We start from the raw sequence: 19001 nt of genomic DNA on the forward strand, positions 1-19001 counted from the left end.
TAAAGACTAGATAGATATATAGTATAGTAAGGAATAGCATATGAAGCTTCTTATAGTAAAGGTCCTGCAGCCTATCTAAAATAAGTCATAGAAGTATTCAGAGAAACCTTGAATATATAAGGACACTGTGTAATTCCTATAGAAGCTGGAAGATGTTATATCTGAATATTAAAAGATAAGAAATTTCTAACAGTGGGATGGTCACGGTAGTAGTGGTAATGAATACTGGACAGCCCTGAACTATTACTGCGCTAGAATGAGACCCTCTATGGATAAATATAGGAAGGATGACCAGTTCTTTTAAAAGGATGAGGCCGCTGTGGGCAGAAGTAGTAGTAGAAATTTGAAGGGAAAGGAATATGGGAAGTCTAAAGGGGATTGGACTAGATCCACCTGCAACTATTGTGGTAAGGTAGGATATTGGGAAAGGAAATGCTACAAAAAGGGGTTTGATGAAGCATGAAAGGTGTTTGAATTATTAAAAAACTAGGATTTTGGTGCTTGTATGTAGCGGCTATGCTAGGAATAGCTTATAAAAAGGATATGGGGGAAGAGTAACTATTAATAATAGAAATAGAACTTCTTAAGCTACTGGGAACTGTAAAGGTGTGGATCCTTATTAATAGTGATGCCTAGGGTAATTTTGTAAGTTAGGAATTTGCTGAGAAGTTTACTAGAATTATTAGAAAAGCCTTTAGGCTAGTAAAAGCTATTGATAGGCGAGTTGTCTAAATATATGGGTAATACTACACAGATATAAGAGTTATAGACTTTGAGAGGCTGATCTAAATGAGTGGGCATCCCTTTTATATAGTAGATATTGATGGATATAACATAATCCTTGGTATGTTCTGGTTAAAAAAGATAAATTTTAATATAGATTGGGTTGTAGGGTGGTTTAGATACTGGGACTGTGCATTGGCTGAAGAGATAGAGACTATGTTTTTCTATGAAGTATATGAAAGTCTAATAGCTAGGTACACAGCATACTGGATAGACTTCTAAGATGTACCAGAATTAGGCTTATATTTATATACCGTTTGTATTCTATAAAGAGATAATAGGGTGTGTATTTAGAAAGTACTATTGAATATAGAGATATCTAAAATAAATAAGCTTTAACTATTAGATTATCTATCTAACTATGTGGATATATTCTTAGAGAAAGCTACTAATATACTACCTAAACATACAGAGTATAACTATACTATAGATTTAGAATTAGAAACAGCTTTTCCTTACAAACCTATATATAGGCTCACAAAAACTAAATATAAGATTCTAAAGAACTACCTAAGTAAAGCACAGGAAAAAAATTAGATTAAACTATTTAAAAGCCTAGCAGGAGCCTTTATCCTTTTCATACCAAAAAAAGATAATAAGCTCTGACTATATATAGGCTATCAGAGACTTAATGCAATCATAGTAAAGAATCATTACCCAATTCCCCTAGTCTAAGAGATATTGGACTGCTTTGCTAACATAAAGTATTTTACCAAGCTAGATCTGAAAGATACATACTATTGTATCAGAATCTGAATAAAGAACAAGTAGAAGACCGTTTTCTAAATCTATTATAGCCACTTTAAATACCAGATAATGCTATTTAGCCTTATAAATACACCAGCCACATTCCAAGTATATATCAATAAGGCAATATCAAACCTATTAGACACCTATATAGTAGTATATCTAGATAATATAGTTATATATTCAGCCAACCTACAGATATATAAAGCCTAGATATAGAAAGTTATAAGCTAATTAAAAAGCTATAGCTTATACTATAAGTGAAGCAAGTATAGCTTCAGAGTAGACACTATAAAATATCTTAAATTCATTATAAATCTATAAAAAATAATAATAGACCTAGACTAAATTTGTATTATCACAGAATAACCTAAATTATAGATAGTTAAGGAGGTCTAGTTATTCTTAGGGTTTATAAATTTCTATTATAATTTTATATATTAATTCTTGCACATATCAGCACTACTATCTAAGATAATTAAAGATTCTATAGAAAGAATAAAGTATAATAGCTAAAAAAACAGTGCTATTTAAAGATTTAATATAATCTTAAAAGCTAAAGAATCTTTTTTAAGCTTAAAGCAAGCATTCTAATATAAACCTGTGCTAAGATATTATAATCTAGTACTCCCAATTTGCATAGAAACAAATGCTTTGAATAAAGCCTTAGGAGCAGTAATCACTCAGCTATTTAAGGATTTCTAATGGTATTTAATAGCCTTCTGGTCCTAGAAATTTAAGGGACCAGAGATGCGCTATAAAGTATATAATTTAGAACTTCTAGTAGTAGTAGAAGCTTTCAAGTATTAATAGTAATACCTAGAAAATAGCTAATATATAATTAGAGTCCTGATAGATTATAGTAACCTACAGTACTTTATTATTACTAAAGAACTTAGCAGACGTTAGGCCCAATAGATAGAATATCTATTAGTATTTAATTTTAATATAGAATACCACCCAGATTCAAAGAACCTCACAGATATATTAAATCATTGTCTAGACTATATAGATAATATTAAAGAAGACATAATAATGCTCTCGACTCTATAAGAAAAGCTGTGAAAAGGTTACTTTAAAAAACAAGAATAAAATCTAATCTCCCCATATAACCAAGAATTATCTATAAATATGCTAACGCAAATACAGAAGACTCAGGGAATATCTTTTACCATTAATAAAGAAAATACCCACAGACTCAAAGAGAAGAATATCTTTATAGATAAGAATACCACCACTAGCGATATAGGGGGTCTAGAACTTCTAGTGCCACAGTCCTTAACAACTAAAACTATAAGGACTGAGACAGCCTATTCAGAAATAAAACCCGATATAGAGAGTCTCCTTCAAAAATACTAACAAGGGGACACCTTTGTATGGAAGAAATTAAAAGAACTCTGTACAGGACAGGCCAAGGATTCAGTATAGAGTATCAGGGAGCGTGATCTTCTCCAATACAAAGAGGCCGCATATATGCCACCCAATAAGGCCTTACAATCGGAAATTATAAAGAATAACCATAATAATACACAGGGAGGCTATTTCAGAAAAGCCTATACTATAGCAGCTATCTGTTAGAAATACTATTAGTTAATATTAGAAACCAACATAGACTATTACATTTAAACCTATTCTACCTGCTAATAGGTCAAGGTACACAGACACTAGTAGTATAGGCTACTTAAGCTATTGCTAATTCCATTAAAACTGTTTGAAACGGTAACTATAGACTTTATAACAAGATTGCTATCTGTGGGATGGTAAAAAGCAATAGTTAATACTATACTAGTTATTATTAACCTATTCTTAAAATACACTATCTACTTGTTGATACAGAAAGCGTTATTAGCTGAAAAACTAGTGAATGTGACGGCTGAGCCTGAGGCTATCCCCAAGGGTAGGAGCGGCCTCGTGGCCGGATGGGAGGCCTCAGGCAGGAAGGGCATCAACCCTAACCCGCGGTGCCAGATCTGGGGATAGCCTCACCCCGGGGCCATAAGGGGTCAAGCTGGTTACCTAAGCACACAAGATAAAACCTTCCCGCAGGTCCTGGTAGTTAGATTCCTTTCCCATGCTTGTTGTTTTAGAGAATCGCACCCCTAGATAGGAATCGAATATCTTTGGAAAAGGCACGTCACATTACAACAAGCATCGCTACACTTTATCTTTGTCTTTCTCACGACTAGCACAGCCAGCACTCAGCTGCAGTCAGCGCTCTGGTCGGGGGTAGACTTTTCTTTATCTCAACCTCTTTGTGTTCAGCACGGTCCGTACAGCCACGACAAACGCCTTGTCAGCGCTCTGACCCTGAACCTTCATTTACCTTCATTCGAAACCTGGAAATCTTGTGAGCCAGCACGATGGCAAGACCAAGTACCGCTGACGGACGTCAGCATGGCGAGAGCGCCAGCAACGACGATGTGGGAGAGCCCAGTCGCCGCTTGACCGTTAACCTCGAAGAACTGAAGCTTGGAGATGTTCCTGAGGGACCACTCAATAAGGATGAATTCCTTGAGCTTTGCAGAAGCGACCCTGGAGGCCTGTTTGAAGGTTTATTCCAACACCTCTCCATGCAGGAGAAACGACTAGAAGAGGCTCTCGCTGAGTCTAGCAACAACGACACAGAGGAAATCGACTCTATGAGAGAGGAGATTCAGAACCTCAAGAGCAACCTGGCCGACCATCGCCAGGCCATGTCGAACTGATCACGGAGCGTGATGCCGCAATCGCCAATACCTCTCCAGCCGGGGGAGACCACAAGAAGAAGACCACCAAGCTGCCAGATGGCCAGCTGCTATCGGATGGAATCGATCCCAAGTACGAATCATGGGAGATCGACGTCGAGAACAAGTTGGAAGCCAACGCCGACCATTACCCAACAGCCCTGGCCCGTATGGCGTACGTGAAGGGGATGTGTAAGGGAGAAGCGGCCAACCACTTGCTCCCACGATTCCGGAAGGACTCAGCACAACGTTACCAGGATGTCGGTGACATCTTCGAGCATCTGAGAACAATCTACATGGACGAGAACCGCGTGATCAATGCGAAGATGGAACTCCGTCGCCTAGCAATGAGAGATTCGAAGTTTCAGATCTTTTTGTCGAAATTCACGCTTCTTGCCCAGGAAGCTGGCCTCGCCCTATCAGAATGGAAGGAGGAACTCTACCACAAACTCTCGTTCGACATGCAGCGCGCCATGATCAAGGAAAGCACCGACCCAATGGTGTCGTACCAGACCTTTGTACAAGGATGCCACACTACTGCCAACCGCCTCGAGCAGATCGCTGAAGGGGAACGACGCGCCCGCAGCCGTGGGATTGGGAGCAGCAAAGGCCACAGCCAGGGAGGCCACCAGTCGAATACCTCCGGAGGATCGAAGCCGAAGAATGAAGCCCCTCAACCGCAGCTCTCCTGGGAAGAAAAGAAGAAGCTAATGAGCGAGGACAAGTGCTTCAATTGCAAACTGAGCGGTCACCGTGCTGACAAGTGCCCCCTCAAGAAGAAGGCTCCGGATCTGAAGGCCTTGGAGGATGACGCAGGCAAGGAGTCGGAAAACGCCCACGCCTAGGAGAAGTCTCCTTCTTAGGCGCATCAAGTACGGACAACGAAGCTTTGGATCTCTCACAGCTGATGGGGAGAGAGAAGGATAGCATGACTGTATCTATTCAGCTAGCTAAGAATGGATATTCAATTTGCACCAAAGCTTTGGCCGATACTGGAGCCAACGGATTTGCCTTTTTAGATGTATTTTTAGCGGAGAAGCTTGCACGACACTTTCAGACATACACAGTACCCGTTTCTGAACCCTGTGGGGTGAGAGGGTATGATGGGAAGACAGTGGAACCGGTCACGCACCTCATGATCTTAACACTGGTTGTTGATGGCCGGATGCAGCGGCATCTACCCTTTCTCTTAGTGCGACTAGGCCGTCACGATGTCATTTTGGGTCGTATGTGGCTGGAGAAGTACAATGTGTTGGTGGATTGCAGAAACCGTCGCCTTTTATGGCCGGAGGATGTGTCTCTCAAAGATCAAATGGAGAGAGAGCAGTTCATCCGCATGCCAAAGACAATACTAAGGAGAAATGGACCAGTCAATCTCGAGCACCAAGCTGATATGGAGCGCCGAGATCGGTTGATGGAAGAACCTGTCCCACTCCTACAACCAGAACCCCAAAGGAAAGCGCCTGCAGTTACAGGAAGAACGCAAAGGACGCAATCAAGGATGGAACTGCAGAAAATGGAGAAAGCCTTACGATCAGAGAACGCCACAGGACCCTTTGGCAGTACCAAGGAAGCGTCACCAGTTGTCAGTCCGACGAGAAACCCACATCGCCAACGCTCAGAAAGAAGGACGTATGGAATGGACATAGCAATCATCGGAGCTGCCGGATTCCATCGTTGTGTGAAAAGCAAGACTACAGATGTCTTCATGACTAGTCTTTGCGAGATAGAGCAGGCGCTGGAAACTGAGAAGGAAAGAACGGCCAAGTCGACTGAAAGCGAGGAGATCAAGCAGCAGCTGCCGGATCAGTATCGCGAGTTCGCCGACGTCTTCTCGAAGATCCGCTCAGACGAGTTGCCAGTTCACCAGAAGTATGACCACAAGATCGAGTTGAATCAGGACCTAGAGTTGGGTTATAGTCCTTTATATCGAATGTCAGAGGAACAGCTCCAAGCAGCCCGAGACTATATTATTGATAACCTGGATAAAGGATTTATCGTCCCTAGCAATGCACCATTCGCGTCTCCAATCCTCATGGCCAAGAAAGCCGATGGCGGATTCCGCTTCTGTGTTGATTACCGCAAGCTGAACGCTTTGACCAGAAAGGACCGATATCCACTGCCACTTATCGAGGAAGTCTTTGAGCGCTTGAGTAAGGCAAAGATCTTCACTAAGCTGGACATTAGGCAGGGGTTCCACCGAATCCGAATGCACCCAGTCTCCACAGATCTGACCACCTTCCGTTGTCGGTATGGCACTTTTAAGTATGAGGTAATGCCGTTTGGCCTCACCAATGGACCAGCGACGTTTCAACGACTGATCAACGATATCTTCATGGACTACCTTGACCAGTTCGTGATTGCGTTCATCGACGATCTATTGATATACAGCGAGAACGAGCTAGAGCATGAGATGCATGTGCGACAGGTGTTGGAGAGACTCCGAGAGGCAGGACTGCAAGCCAGTATCAAAAAATGCGAGTTCCATGTCACATCGACCAAGTATCTGGGCTTTATCATTACCTCAGAGGGGATAGAGGTCGACCCAGCAAAGATTGAGGTTATCCTTTCCTGGAAGACGCCAATGACAGTTTTGGGAGTACAGTCATTCCTTGGTTTCTGCAACTTCTATCGGAAGTTCATAAAGGCCTACAGCCGAACTGCAAGGCCATTGCATTACCTCACTCGAACTGACGTTCCATTTATATGGAGTAAGGAGTGCGAAGAAGCATTTGAAAGTCTGAAAAAGAAATTATCGGAAGCCCCGGTGCTAGCCCATTACGACCCCAATCGCCAAACCCGCGTGGAAACGGACGCGTCAGACGGAGTAGTGGCCGCAGTCCTATCTCAACTGTGTGAGGATGAGGAATGGCATCCGGTCGCGTACTACTCCGCATCGATGACCCCAGCCGAGCATAATTACGACATCCATGACAAGGAACTACTGGCAGTAATAAAGGCTCTGAGGGAATGGAAGTCCGAATTGGTCGGACTGAGAGGACAGGAGTCCTTTGATGTCCTATCGGATCACCGGGCTCTTGAGTACTTTATGACTACCAAAGCTCTGAACGCCCGACAAGCCCGATGGTGCGAGTTCTTGGAGGAATACCACTTTGTACTCAGATACCGACCAGGAAAAGCGAATGTATTGGCGGACACCCTCACCCGGAGAGAAGATGAAAAGGCGAAAAACCTCGACCACCGGAACCGAACGCTACTGCCGCGGCATAAAATCGACGATAAGATCGCACTTGAGATGGCATATGCAGAACTGGTCACCCTAACTGCAGAGGATGATATTGTCACCAAGGTGTTGGCGGCCAACGAGGAATATGTGGCCGAGAAAGGTGCCGAAGTCTTACTCTCAGGGAAAGGGGAGAGCCATAGGGTGATTGAAGGACGACTTTTCTTTAATGAACGACTCTATGTTCCCAAGAAGGACGATTTACGAGCACGACTGCTAGACGAAGTACATCGACAACCCGCAACAGCGCACCCAGGACGTACAAAGATGCTGAAGCTAGTCCGAGAACGGTTCTACTGGGAGGCATGGAGCAATGATGTGAACCGGTATGTGGACAATTGCAAGACATGCAAGAGGACGAACACGCGCAGGGACAGGGCCCCTGGACTCCTCCAACCGTTACCTATCCCAGTACGACCTTGGCAGCATTTGTCGATGGACTTCATGGAGCTGCCCCAGGACAAACGGGGATTCGATAACGTTTTTGTCACCGTCGACCGCTTGACCAAAAGACCGGTCTCCATACCGTGCCACAAGGGGGTGACAGCTAGAGACATGGCAAAGTTATGGATTCGGTATATCTTCCCGTGGACAGGCCTGCCAGACAGCATTGTATCAGACCGAGGAGGCCAGTTCATCTCTGAGTTCTGGGGAGAGGCGTGCCGAATCCTTCACATCAAGGTAAAGCTGTCGACAGCACGGCATGCCCAGACAGATGGACAAACAGAGATAGCGAATCAGTATCTTCAGCAGCGGCTGCGGCCATATGTTAACTTTGCAATGGACGACTGGTCGGAGTACCTACCAATCATCGACTTTGCAGCTGCGTCACTGCCACAGGAATCTACAGGGATGTCCCCATTTGAGATAGAAAAAGGTTATGCTCCTCGGATGTCGTTTGATTGGGCGCCACCAACGCCGCCTAGAAGCTACACACTGAACGAGAAGGAAGCCCGAGCATGGGTACAGCGTTTAGAGCGCATATGGGACCACGCCCGCAATAATATTGCGGAAGCACAAGGCAGACAGCAACGGCAAGCGAACAAGCGCAGACGGGAGATAGACTTCGGAGTTGGTGACCACGTCTACGTCAGTAACGAAGGATGGGATACAGGACGACCAGGCAGGAAGCTGGGCCATCAGTCCGAAGGGCCATACAAGATACTGCGTAAGATAGGACATGCCTTTGAATTGGATTTGCCGCAGGGCGTACGAGTGCACCGTATCTTTTCCCCGGACAAGCTCCGCCGCGCCGCTTCGACCGAGCCCCTCGCTGGTCAACTGGAGGAGGAATGTCCTGAGCTCCAGGTCAACGGAAATTCGGAATGGGAAGTCGACAGGATCCTGGACTCCCGGATGCGCTGGAAGAAGCTGTGCTATCGAGTAAGCTGGCTAGGCAGGGACCCAGATCCAGTATGGTATCCAGCAGGGTACTTTTCGAACGCTCCACTGGCGCTGAAATCGTTCCATGATGCCAACCCCGAGAAGCCAGGTCCGCCGCGCCGGTTGGATGCGTGGATGAAAGCCATGGAGGAGGATCGATTTGTTGAAGAGCATGCAGATGATGACAGACCGGCAACCAACGCTTGAGGGCAAGCGTTTCCGAAGGGGGGGGTGATGTGACGGCTGAGCCTGAGGCTATCCCCAAGGGTAGGAGCGGCCTCGTGGCCGGATGGGAGGCCTCAGGCAGGAAGGGCATCAACCCTAACCCGCGGTGCCAGATCTGGGGATAGCCTCACCCCGGGGCCATAAGGGGTCAAGCTGGTTACCTAAGCACACAAGATAAAACCTTCCCGCAGGTCCTGGTAGTTAGATTCCTTTCCCATGCTTGTTGTTTTAGAGAATCGCACCCCTAGATAGGAATCGAATATCTTTGGAAAAGGCACGTCACAGTGAAGCTATTTTTAAAAAACCTAGTATAGTAGATTACTTTTCTACAGTATATCGTCTTAGATTAAGATAAACTATTCACCAGTAAATTCTAGCAAACTATATGCTTCTATCTAAGGATAATCTAGAAATTATCAATAACAGTCTATCTATAAATAGATGGACAGACAAAGTACTAGAATTAGACAGTAGAATACTTCCTCTAATGTTATATAAACTATAAGCAGACAGACTGACCACAGTAGATCCCATTGGTATAGAATATATATAATAATAGTTAGTATAGTATTACAAGATAATCTCCAATAGAAACCCTTATAGGATTCCAGGGAGACTTAAGAATAGATATTCCTAAGGACGCTTCCTCAAGTCCGAAGGATTAAGAGTTACATGCCATAAACCAGATAAAAGAGCTCTATATCAAACAGGCAAACATTTAGAAATATTTAAAAAAAGCTAAAAAAGTATAAATAAAATACTATAACTAAGAAAAAATCTATTAGAAATTTAAAATTAGAGAACAAGTTATACTTTAAACAAAGAATATAGCTTTGCTCTAATATAATAAAAAACTAGCCAATAGATATCTAAGTTTATTCTAAATAGTAGATATATAGGGGTTAAATGTATACAAACTTGACCTTACTCCAAGATATAGAAGAATCTATCTAGTTTTCTATATCTCTCTACTGGAGCCGCACTATACCAATACTAGGAACTATACTTCCCTAGAATTAATACTAGTAGATGGTGAATCTGAGTATACTATTTAAGGAATAGTTTAGGACCAGAAAAAAGACAGGGGAATGGAATATATGGTTTAATGGAAAGGATGGCTGATTGAGGAAACTATTTAGGAATTAGAAGAAACTATCAGAGAAACTAAAGCCCTTGACATCTATTTATAAAAGAAAGCCGAAGGGCAAACTATATTGGAACTATGCCAGCAAACTAAAGGGAAGAGGAATAAAAGAGATTTTTTATTAAGGGTCCAAAGACCACGTATACTGCGTAAAAAAGACAAAAAACAAAACAAACCCGAACCACCCAAGGGTATCTAAATATAAGCCCTGCAGGACACCGCATTAAAACACCAGGATATTTATAAAAAACCCCAAAGAGCAAGCAAACACATTTTAATTCAGGCCTAAAGACTGCGGCATCACTATATAAGAAGGAATTTTTCAGATATACCCCCAATAGTAGAGATAGTTACCAAGGATATGAGTTACCTTATGCACCCCAGCCAGCAGGCGCACGAGTTCAGGATCAAACCCAGCGCTATAACTACTAAAGGATTCCCTGTAACCAGGGGCAGATAATCTACGCTGTATGTAGAGCGACATAGTCGGCCTATACAAAGCAGCAACACCCAATATAGAACCGCCAAAGAGGACAGGATATTGGTTTATAGACTGCTGAGCAGTAGCCAAGGGATCTACTGTCATAATAATAGGCGAATCACTCTACATCACTATAGTAAAAGCAGAACTACCCATACTAATTAGGGACTTAGCTGAATAAGGATTAGATCAATAATGTATTACTATATCTAATACCTTGATAACATCCTCCTAACCAGCAGCATAGATCGCTACTAATTCTATAGTTACAGCAGCCTGGTCGAGCTGCTCTATAGGAACCTAGCGAATATCAATATCTGCGGAAATATATAAGCGAAAGGAAAACTTATTAGATAGTACTTGGCTGCAGACTTTTTCAACCCCTTGCACCAGAGGCAGGGTTTGTTGTTAAGGCCGAGGTACTCTAGGTTAGGGTCACGGCCTAACAATTGCAGGCACTGTTGGCAAGGTAGGAAATACACCTCTAAGAGACGCGCACAAGGCCTGTGATGGGGTGAGGAGGTTGGTGTGCTGGGTAGCGTAGTATTAGCTTTGTTATCTTTATTATTATTGTTGTTTTTATCCTCGACGTCGTCTTTATCAGTATTAATAGGGGAGGAGAAGCACACGCGCTTCTTTATAGAGAAGGGAGTAGTGGTGGACTTGTTTTTCTTTAAGAATGATTTCTTTAATGATTTTTTCTATACTATAGACCATAATGTATTAGTGGCTATACTATTAACAGTATATGTTGGCCAGGTATAGCCTGATACAGAGATATCCCTGCCAGAGGATGAGGTAATCAGTAAAGTAGCTGGGAGATGGTAGAGAGTCTTCTTTTTTAAAGTTATTCTATAAACTATTAGTGAATAACAAACTAAGCAAATATTCAAACAGATATTATAATCAATATAAGATAACTAGTAGAAGATATATCATTTACGTTTGGATAGCATAAACGAACGAGAGAGTAGAAAGGATAAGTACAGGATCAGTAGTAATATGATAGACTGTTTAGTGATGAGGAAGAAGAAATAAATAATGGCCTGATCTATAAACGATATATCAATAATACGCGTGGGTGGGTCTATATACTATACGCGCTGGTCCCTGTAATAACAGCGCCTAAGCTTATTTATATCTTCTATAAGAACCTGCATAAAGAACACCAGCGCAGCTTCTAAGAAAAGGGGGGATAATATGAGGCCATGAGACCTTCAGGATGTACTAGATGCCGTATCTCGCTATACTAGCCTTATAGAGGGTTGCCAAGCCACTAATGAAGCGGCATATATATACTGACCTTCGCATAGGGGTTGCCGAAGGTCAGCAATCAGTTTGACTACCTAGCGAACCATAGCTTTACTATCGAATCCAACTCTTGCCTGCTCTCTATATAATATCCTCACAAATGCACCCAGGGGCCTAGAAGACCACTAAAGACATCCTACTTCAGAAGCCAGGGAAGCCTGATTATACCTAGATAAAGACCTAAAAAGTAATAAGCTTGCTTAGCTGCCTAGGCAAGGTTGTTAAGAAGCTAGCTACAGGCCTTATAGCGGACTAGTATGAGACCCAGGGGGCTTTACACCCTGGACAAATAGGATACAGGCAGGGCCGTGAGGCTATTGACGCGGTGGCCTGCCTTGTGCAAACAGTACACAAAAGATAGACTCAAAAGCTTCTCACAGGCACTATCTTTATTAACGTTATAGAGGCCTTCGACCATGTTGACCCCTATAAGCTTAGTAAAGCTATAGAAGCTGCAGGCCTAGATAATGACTTTATAAGATAGACCTTATCCTTCCTTACAAATAGAAGGATCAGCCTTATAATTAACAGTTATAAAGCCCCTAAACAGCCTATTGACTCAGAGCTACCCCAGGGCTCACCAGTCTCCCTAATCCTCTTTCTTATCTATATCCAGGGTATATTTCAGGCTATGGAACAGCAGATACCAGAGATCAAGACCCTGTCCTATACCGATAACATAGACCTAATAGCCCAGGGAAACTCAGTTTTTAAAATCTGCAAACAGCTAGAAGCAGCAGCAAAAGCTGCTATTAAGTAAGGACTGACAAATAGCATTAAATTCAACCCTAAAAAGACAGAGGCCATCCTATTCTCTAGGACCACCAGCAGAGAACATAAAAATCAAATCCAGAAAGCTAGGGTGCAGATAAAAGACGCTTTAATAACATTCTCCCCAACAGCCATTCAGTAATTAAGGGTCTTACTAGATCCAAAGCTTATCCTTAAAGCCCACTATAAGTACCACCTACAAAAAGGTTAAAATACTAAAAGACGAGTGCAGGCACTGTACAAGGCCCAGAGGCTCCTCCTAGACCTGGTATAGTGAATCTAAAAGGCCACCACGCAGTCAGTGGCGCTTTATAAGGCTAAGCTTTGGTAATATAGGCAAAAGAACTATCTAAAAGAACTATAAGGCTTAATTAATAACCAGACCTAGGCAGTTACAGACATGCTAAAGTCTACCCTATTAAGACCACTTATAAAAGAGATAGCTTTGAAACCAGCAAAGGCCCTATTAAATAATAAATAGTGATGGTATACCCTAAGACTTCTAAGACTTTCCTAGGGGCATCTAGCAGCAGAAATATGTGAGGATATTATATAGAGAGCAGGCAAGAGTTGGATTCGATAGTAAAGCTATGGTTCGCTAGGTAGTCAAACTGATTGCTGACCTTCGGCAACCCCTGTGCGAAGGTCAGTATATATATGCCGCTTCATTAGTGGCTTGGCAACCCTCTGTGAGGCTAGTGTAGCGAGGTGCGGCATCTGGTGCGTCCCGAAGGTCTCACGGCCTCACATTACCCCCCCTTTTCTTAGAAGCTGCGCCGGTGTTCTTCGCGCAGGTTCTTGTAGGAGGTGTAAATAAGCTCAGGCGCCGTTGTTACGGGGACCAGCGCGTGTGGTGTGTGGACCCACCCACGCGTGTTGTTGATATATCGTTTGTGGGTCGGGCCGTCGTTTGTTTCTTCTTCCTCACCACCAAACAGTCTATCGCGCTGCTGCCGACCCTGTGCTTGTCCCCCCTGCTCTCTCGTTCGTTTGTGCTGTCCGAACGTAAGTGATATGTCCTCTGCTGGTTGTCTCATGTCGATTGCGATGCCTGTTCGAACGTTTGCTCGGTTCGTTGTTCGCTGACGGTTTGCAGAATGGCTCCAAAAAAGAAGACCCCCCGCCGCCTCCCAGCTACTTCGCTGATCACCTCGTCCTCTGGCGGGGATATCTCTGCGTCGGGCCGTACCCGGCCAACACGTACTGCTGGTGGTGTGGCCGCTGGTGCGCTGCGGTCTGCAGTGCAGAAGAAATCGTCGAAGAAGTCACCCTCGAAGAAGGGCAAGTCCGCCGCTGCTCCCCCCTCTGCGAAGAAGCGCGTGCGCTCCCCCTCCCCTGCCAATGCCGATGGGGACGACGTCGAGGACGAAGACGACGACGATGATGAAGACGACGAAGCCGATGCTGCGCCGCCCAGCACGCCGACCCCCTCGCCCCGTCGCAGGCCTCGTGCGCGTCTCCTGGAGGCGCATTTCCTGCCTTGCCAGCGGTGCCTGCGGTCGTTGGGCCGCGACCCTGACCTGGAGTGCCCCGGCCCCGGCGACGAACCCTGCCCCCGGTGCAAGGGGTTGAAAAAGTCTGCGGCCGAGTGCTGCCCGGTGAGTTCCCCTTTCGCCTATGTGTTTCCGCAGGTGTTGACGTTCGCTAGGTTCCCGCGGAGCAGCTCGACCAGGCTGCCGCGACCGTGGAACTGGTGGCGACCCGTGCTGCCGGTTGGGAGGATGCCGTCAAGGCATTGGACATGGCGATGCGTCGTCGGTCTGATCCTCGTTCGGCTAAGCCCCCAACCGGTGTGGGTAGTTCTGCTCCTGCTGCGGCGACGCAGGGTGATTCGCCCGCCGTTATGACGGCGGATCCCCCGGCTGCTGCCCAGCAGTCCATGAGCCGATACCCTGCCCCCTTCGGCGGCCCCATGTTGGGTGTTGCTGCCCCGTATGGGCCGACTATGTCGCCCTACATGCAGCGCGGGTTACCCGCCCCTGGTTACAGGGAACCCTTTGGTGGTTATGGCGCCGGGTTCGATCCCGAACTCGCGCGCCTGCTGGCTGGGGTGCACGAGGCAACTCGCGCCCTTGGTGACTACCTCCACTATCGGGGGTATGTCTGAAAAATTCCTTCTTGTGCGGCGATGCCGCGGCCTTCGGGCCTGAATTGAAATGTGTTTGCTTGCCCTTCGGGGCTTTTTATGAATATCCTGGTGTTCTGGTGCGGTGCCCTGCGGGGCTTATGTTTAGATACCCCTGGGTGGTTCGGGTTCGTTTTGTTCTTTGTCTTTTTTGCGCAGCATGCGCGGCCTTCGGGCCCTCAATGGAAAGTCCCTTTCGTTCCTCTTCCCTTTAGTTCGCTGGCGTAGTTCCAACGTAGTTTGCCCTTCGGCTTTCTTTTGCAGATAGACGTCAAGGGCTTCGGTTTCTCCGACAGTTTCTTCTGGTTCCCAGGTGGCTTCCTCAATCGGCCACCCTTTCCATTGGACCATATATTCCGTTCCCCTGCCTCTCTTCCGGTCCCGAACTATTCCTTGAATAGTATACTCAGGTTCGCCATCTACTAGTACCGGTCCTGGAGAAGTATGGTTCCCAGCGTTGGTGTAGTGCGGCTCCAGTAGAGAGACATGGAAAACTGGATGGATTCCTCTATATCTTGGAGTAAGGTCAAGTTTGTATGCGTTTGACCCCCATGTATCTACTATTCGGAATGGGCCTAGATATCTATCGGCTAGTTTTTCATTATATCGGAGCGAAGCTATATTCTTTGCCCGAAGCATGACTTGTTCTCCGATTTTGAATTCCCGATGAATCTTTCCCCGGTTATAGTACTTCGCTTGTGCTTCCTTAGCTTCTTCCAAGCGTTCCCGAATGTTTGCCCGTTTGGTACGGAGCTCTTCTATCCGGTTTATGGCACGTGGCTCCCAATCCTTCGGACTTGAGGGAGCGTCCTTGGGAACATCTATTCTCAGGTCTCCCTGGAATCCCATGAGGGTTTCCATTGGAGATTGCCCTGTGACACTATGCCGACTGTTGTTGTACACATTCTGCGCCAGTGGGATCCACCGTGGCCAGTCCGTCTGCTCATAGTTCGCGTAGCATCGGAGGAAGTGTTCCACCGTCTGATTCTGGCGCTCCGTCTGTCCATCCGTTTGTGGATGGGCTGTCGTCGACAGTTTCCGGGTTATCCCCAGGTAGAAGCACATGGTTTGCCAGAATTCGCTGGTGAACAGCTTATCCCGATCTGAGACGATATACTGCGGGAAGGTAATCCACTGCACTAGGTTCTCTAGGAGTAGCTTCGCTAGTCCTTCGGCCGATAACGCTTTCTGCGTCGGCAAGTAGATAGTGTATTTTGAGAATGGGTCGACGATGACCAGTATAGCGTCAACCGTCGCTCCCTGCCATCCCGCAGGTGGCAATCCTGTTATAAAGTCCATGGTTACCGTTTCAAACGGTTCCGATGGAACTGGCAACGGCTTGAGTAGCCCATACTGCCGGTGCCTGTGTACCTTGACCCGTTGGCAGGTAGAACAGGTTCGGATGTAGTAGTCTACGTCGGCTTCTAATGCCGGCCAATAGTATTTCCGACGGATAGCCGCTACAGTGCGGGCTTTTCCGAAATGGCCTCCCTGCGCATCGTCATGGTTATTCTTCATGATTTCCGACTGCAAGGCCTTATCGGGTGGCACATATGCGGCCCCCTTGTACCGGAGAAGATCACGCTCCCCGATACTCCATACCGAACCCTCGGCCTGTCCCGCACGGAGTTCTTTCGACTTCTTCCATACAAAGGCGTCCCCTTGTTGGCATGTTCGAAGGAGACTCTCCATGTCGGGTTTCATTTCTGAATAGGCCGTCTCAGTCCTCATAGCTTCGGTCGCTAGGGACCGTGGCACCAGGAGTTCTAGACCCCCTGTATCGCCAGCGGTGGTGTTCTCATCCGCAGGGGCATTCCCCTCTTCGGGCCTGCGGGCATTTTCTTCGTCGACGGTAAAAGACGTCCCCTGAGCCTTCCGTACTTGCGCCAGCACATTCGCAGATAATTCTTGGTTATGTGGGGAGATTAGGTTTTGTTCTTGTTTCCCAAAGTAACCCCTTCGCAGCTTTTCCTGCAGGGTCGGGAGCGTCGTTGTGTCTTCTTCAACACTGTCCATATAGTCCGGACGACGACTTGGCGCATCTGCGGGGTTCTTTGAACCCGGGCGGTATTCTATATTAAAATCAAATGCCGATAGATATTCTGCCCATCGGGCCTGACGCCTGCTGAGTTCCTTAGTGGTAGCGAAGTACCGCAGGTTACTGTGATCTGTCAGGACCCTAATTGTATGTCGGCTACCTTCTAGGTATTGCCGCCAGTGCTTGAAAGCTTCTACTACCGCTAGAAGTTCCGAATCATGCACTTCATAGCGCACCTCTGGTCCCTTGAGCTTCCGGGACCAGAAGGCTATCGGATGCCATTGGGAATCCTCAAACAGCTGAGTGATTACCGCTCCTAGGGCTCCGCCCGAAGCATCTGTTTCTATGCGAATCGGGAGCGCTGGGTCATAATGTCTTAGCACAGGTTCGCACTGGAACGCTTGCTTCAAGCTCAAGAAGGATTCTCTGGCTTCCGAGGTTATATTAAATCCTTGGATGGCGCTGCCCTTTCGGCTATTGCGCTTTGTTCTCCCCGCAGGACCCTTGGTCACCTCGGATAGCGGCGCTGACATGCGCGAGAACTGATGTATGAAATTACGGTAGAAATTTGCAAACCCCAAGAACGACTGGACCTCCTTAACCGTCCGCGGTTCGGGCCATTCTGCGATGGTACGAACCCGGTCCGGGTCCATCGTTATTCCTTGTGGGCTTATAATGAACCCAAGATATTCTATGGTGTCCACTCCGAAGCTACACTTGCTTCGCTTGCAGTATAAGCTATGGCTTCTCAATCGGCTCATAACTTCCCGCACCTGGGCTTCATGTACCTGCAGGTCGGCTGAATATATGACTATATCGTCTAGATATACTACCACACAGGTGTCCAATAGGTTCGACATTGCCTTATTGACATATGCCTGGAATGTGGCCGGTGCATTTGCAAGGCCGAATGGCATCACCTGGTATTCGAAGTGGCCATAACGGGTTCGGAAAGCGGTCTTCCACTCGTCCCCCGTTCGGATTCTGATACGATGGTATGCATCTTTCAGATCCAGCTTGGTAAAATACTTCGCGCCAGCAAAGCGGTCCAACGTCTCTCGGACCAGGGGAATTGGGTAACGGTTCTTTACCGTGATTGCATTAAGTCCCCGATAGTCTACGCACAGTCGGAGCTCACCATCTTTTTTCGGTACGAAAAGGATAGGGGCTCCTGCTGGGCTTTTGGATGGTTTAATCCAACCTTTTTCCTGTGCTTTACTCAGGTAGTTCTTTAGGACCTCACGTTCGGTTTCCGTGAGCCCGTATATAGGTTTGTAAGGGGGAGCTGTCCCCGGTTCTAAGTCTATAGCATGGTCATGCTCCGCATGTTCGGGCAGCATACCGGCAGCTCTCTCTGAGAATACATCCGCATAGTCGGATAGATAATCTGGCAGTCGAAGCTCATCCGTTCCAGACATCTCTGTGTCCGACGGTGCTTCCCAGATGCGCGCCCCGTCAGCCCCTTGCGGGATACGAGCGGCATATAAGCGCAAGCCCAATTCTGGTGCGTCTTGGGGGTCTATCCAGTATGCCGCGCACCCGGCTACCAGGCTTTCATATGCTTCATGGGGAGACATAGTCTCTATCCCTTCGGCCAACGCACGGTCCCGGTATCTAAACCGCCCTGCGACCCAATCTATGTCGGGATTTGTCTTTTTTAACCAGGGCATACCGAGGATTATGTCATATCCATCGATATCCACTGTATAAAGGGGGTGCCCGCTCATTCGGGTCAGCCCCTCGGAGTCCGTGACTCTTATATCTGTGTGGCGTTGCCCGTACGTTCGGACAACTCGCCCGTCAATGGCTTTTACTAGCCTGGGGGCTTTTCCAGTAGTCCCGGTGAACTTCTCAGCGAGTTCCCGGCTTACGAAATTGCCCTGGGCACCACTATCAATAAGGGTCCGCACCTTCGCGGTTCCCAGTAGCTTGGGGAGTTCTGTTTCTATTATCAACAGTTGCTCTTCCCCCATATCCCCCTCATGGGCTATCCCCAGCGCGGCCGCTACATGCAAGCACCGGGGTC

The 19001-nt window shown here is 46.4% G+C and overlaps 2 protein-coding genes across 2 annotated transcripts; both read left to right on the forward strand.

The window, feature by feature from the left end:
• Positions 1–359: 359 nt before the first annotated feature.
• TRUGW13939_11565 (uncharacterized protein) lies at positions 360–9827 on the forward strand (the record flags this gene model as incomplete). Its single annotated transcript, XM_035494671.1, has 6 exons — positions 360–407; positions 3924–4080; positions 4188–4977; positions 5181–5838; positions 8806–8880; positions 9792–9827. 6 exons carry the CDS (start codon positions 360–362, stop codon positions 9825–9827), a joined length of 1764 nt encoding a protein of 587 aa, XP_035350564.1.
• Positions 9828–13909: 4082 nt separating this feature from the next.
• TRUGW13939_11566 (uncharacterized protein) lies at positions 13910–14919 on the forward strand (the record flags this gene model as incomplete). The annotated part of the gene is made up of 2 exons (XM_035494672.1): positions 13910–14410; positions 14461–14919. The coding sequence occupies 2 exons, from the start codon at positions 13910–13912 to the stop codon at positions 14917–14919; spliced, it is 960 nt and encodes a 319-aa protein (XP_035350565.1).
• Between the last annotated feature and the right edge of the window lie 4082 nt (positions 14920–19001).

The sequence above is a fragment of the Talaromyces rugulosus genome, chromosome VI (genome assembly GCF_013368755.1).
Source record: "Talaromyces rugulosus chromosome VI, complete sequence".
NCBI classification, from domain to species: Eukaryota; Fungi; Ascomycota; class Eurotiomycetes; order Eurotiales; family Trichocomaceae; genus Talaromyces; species Talaromyces rugulosus.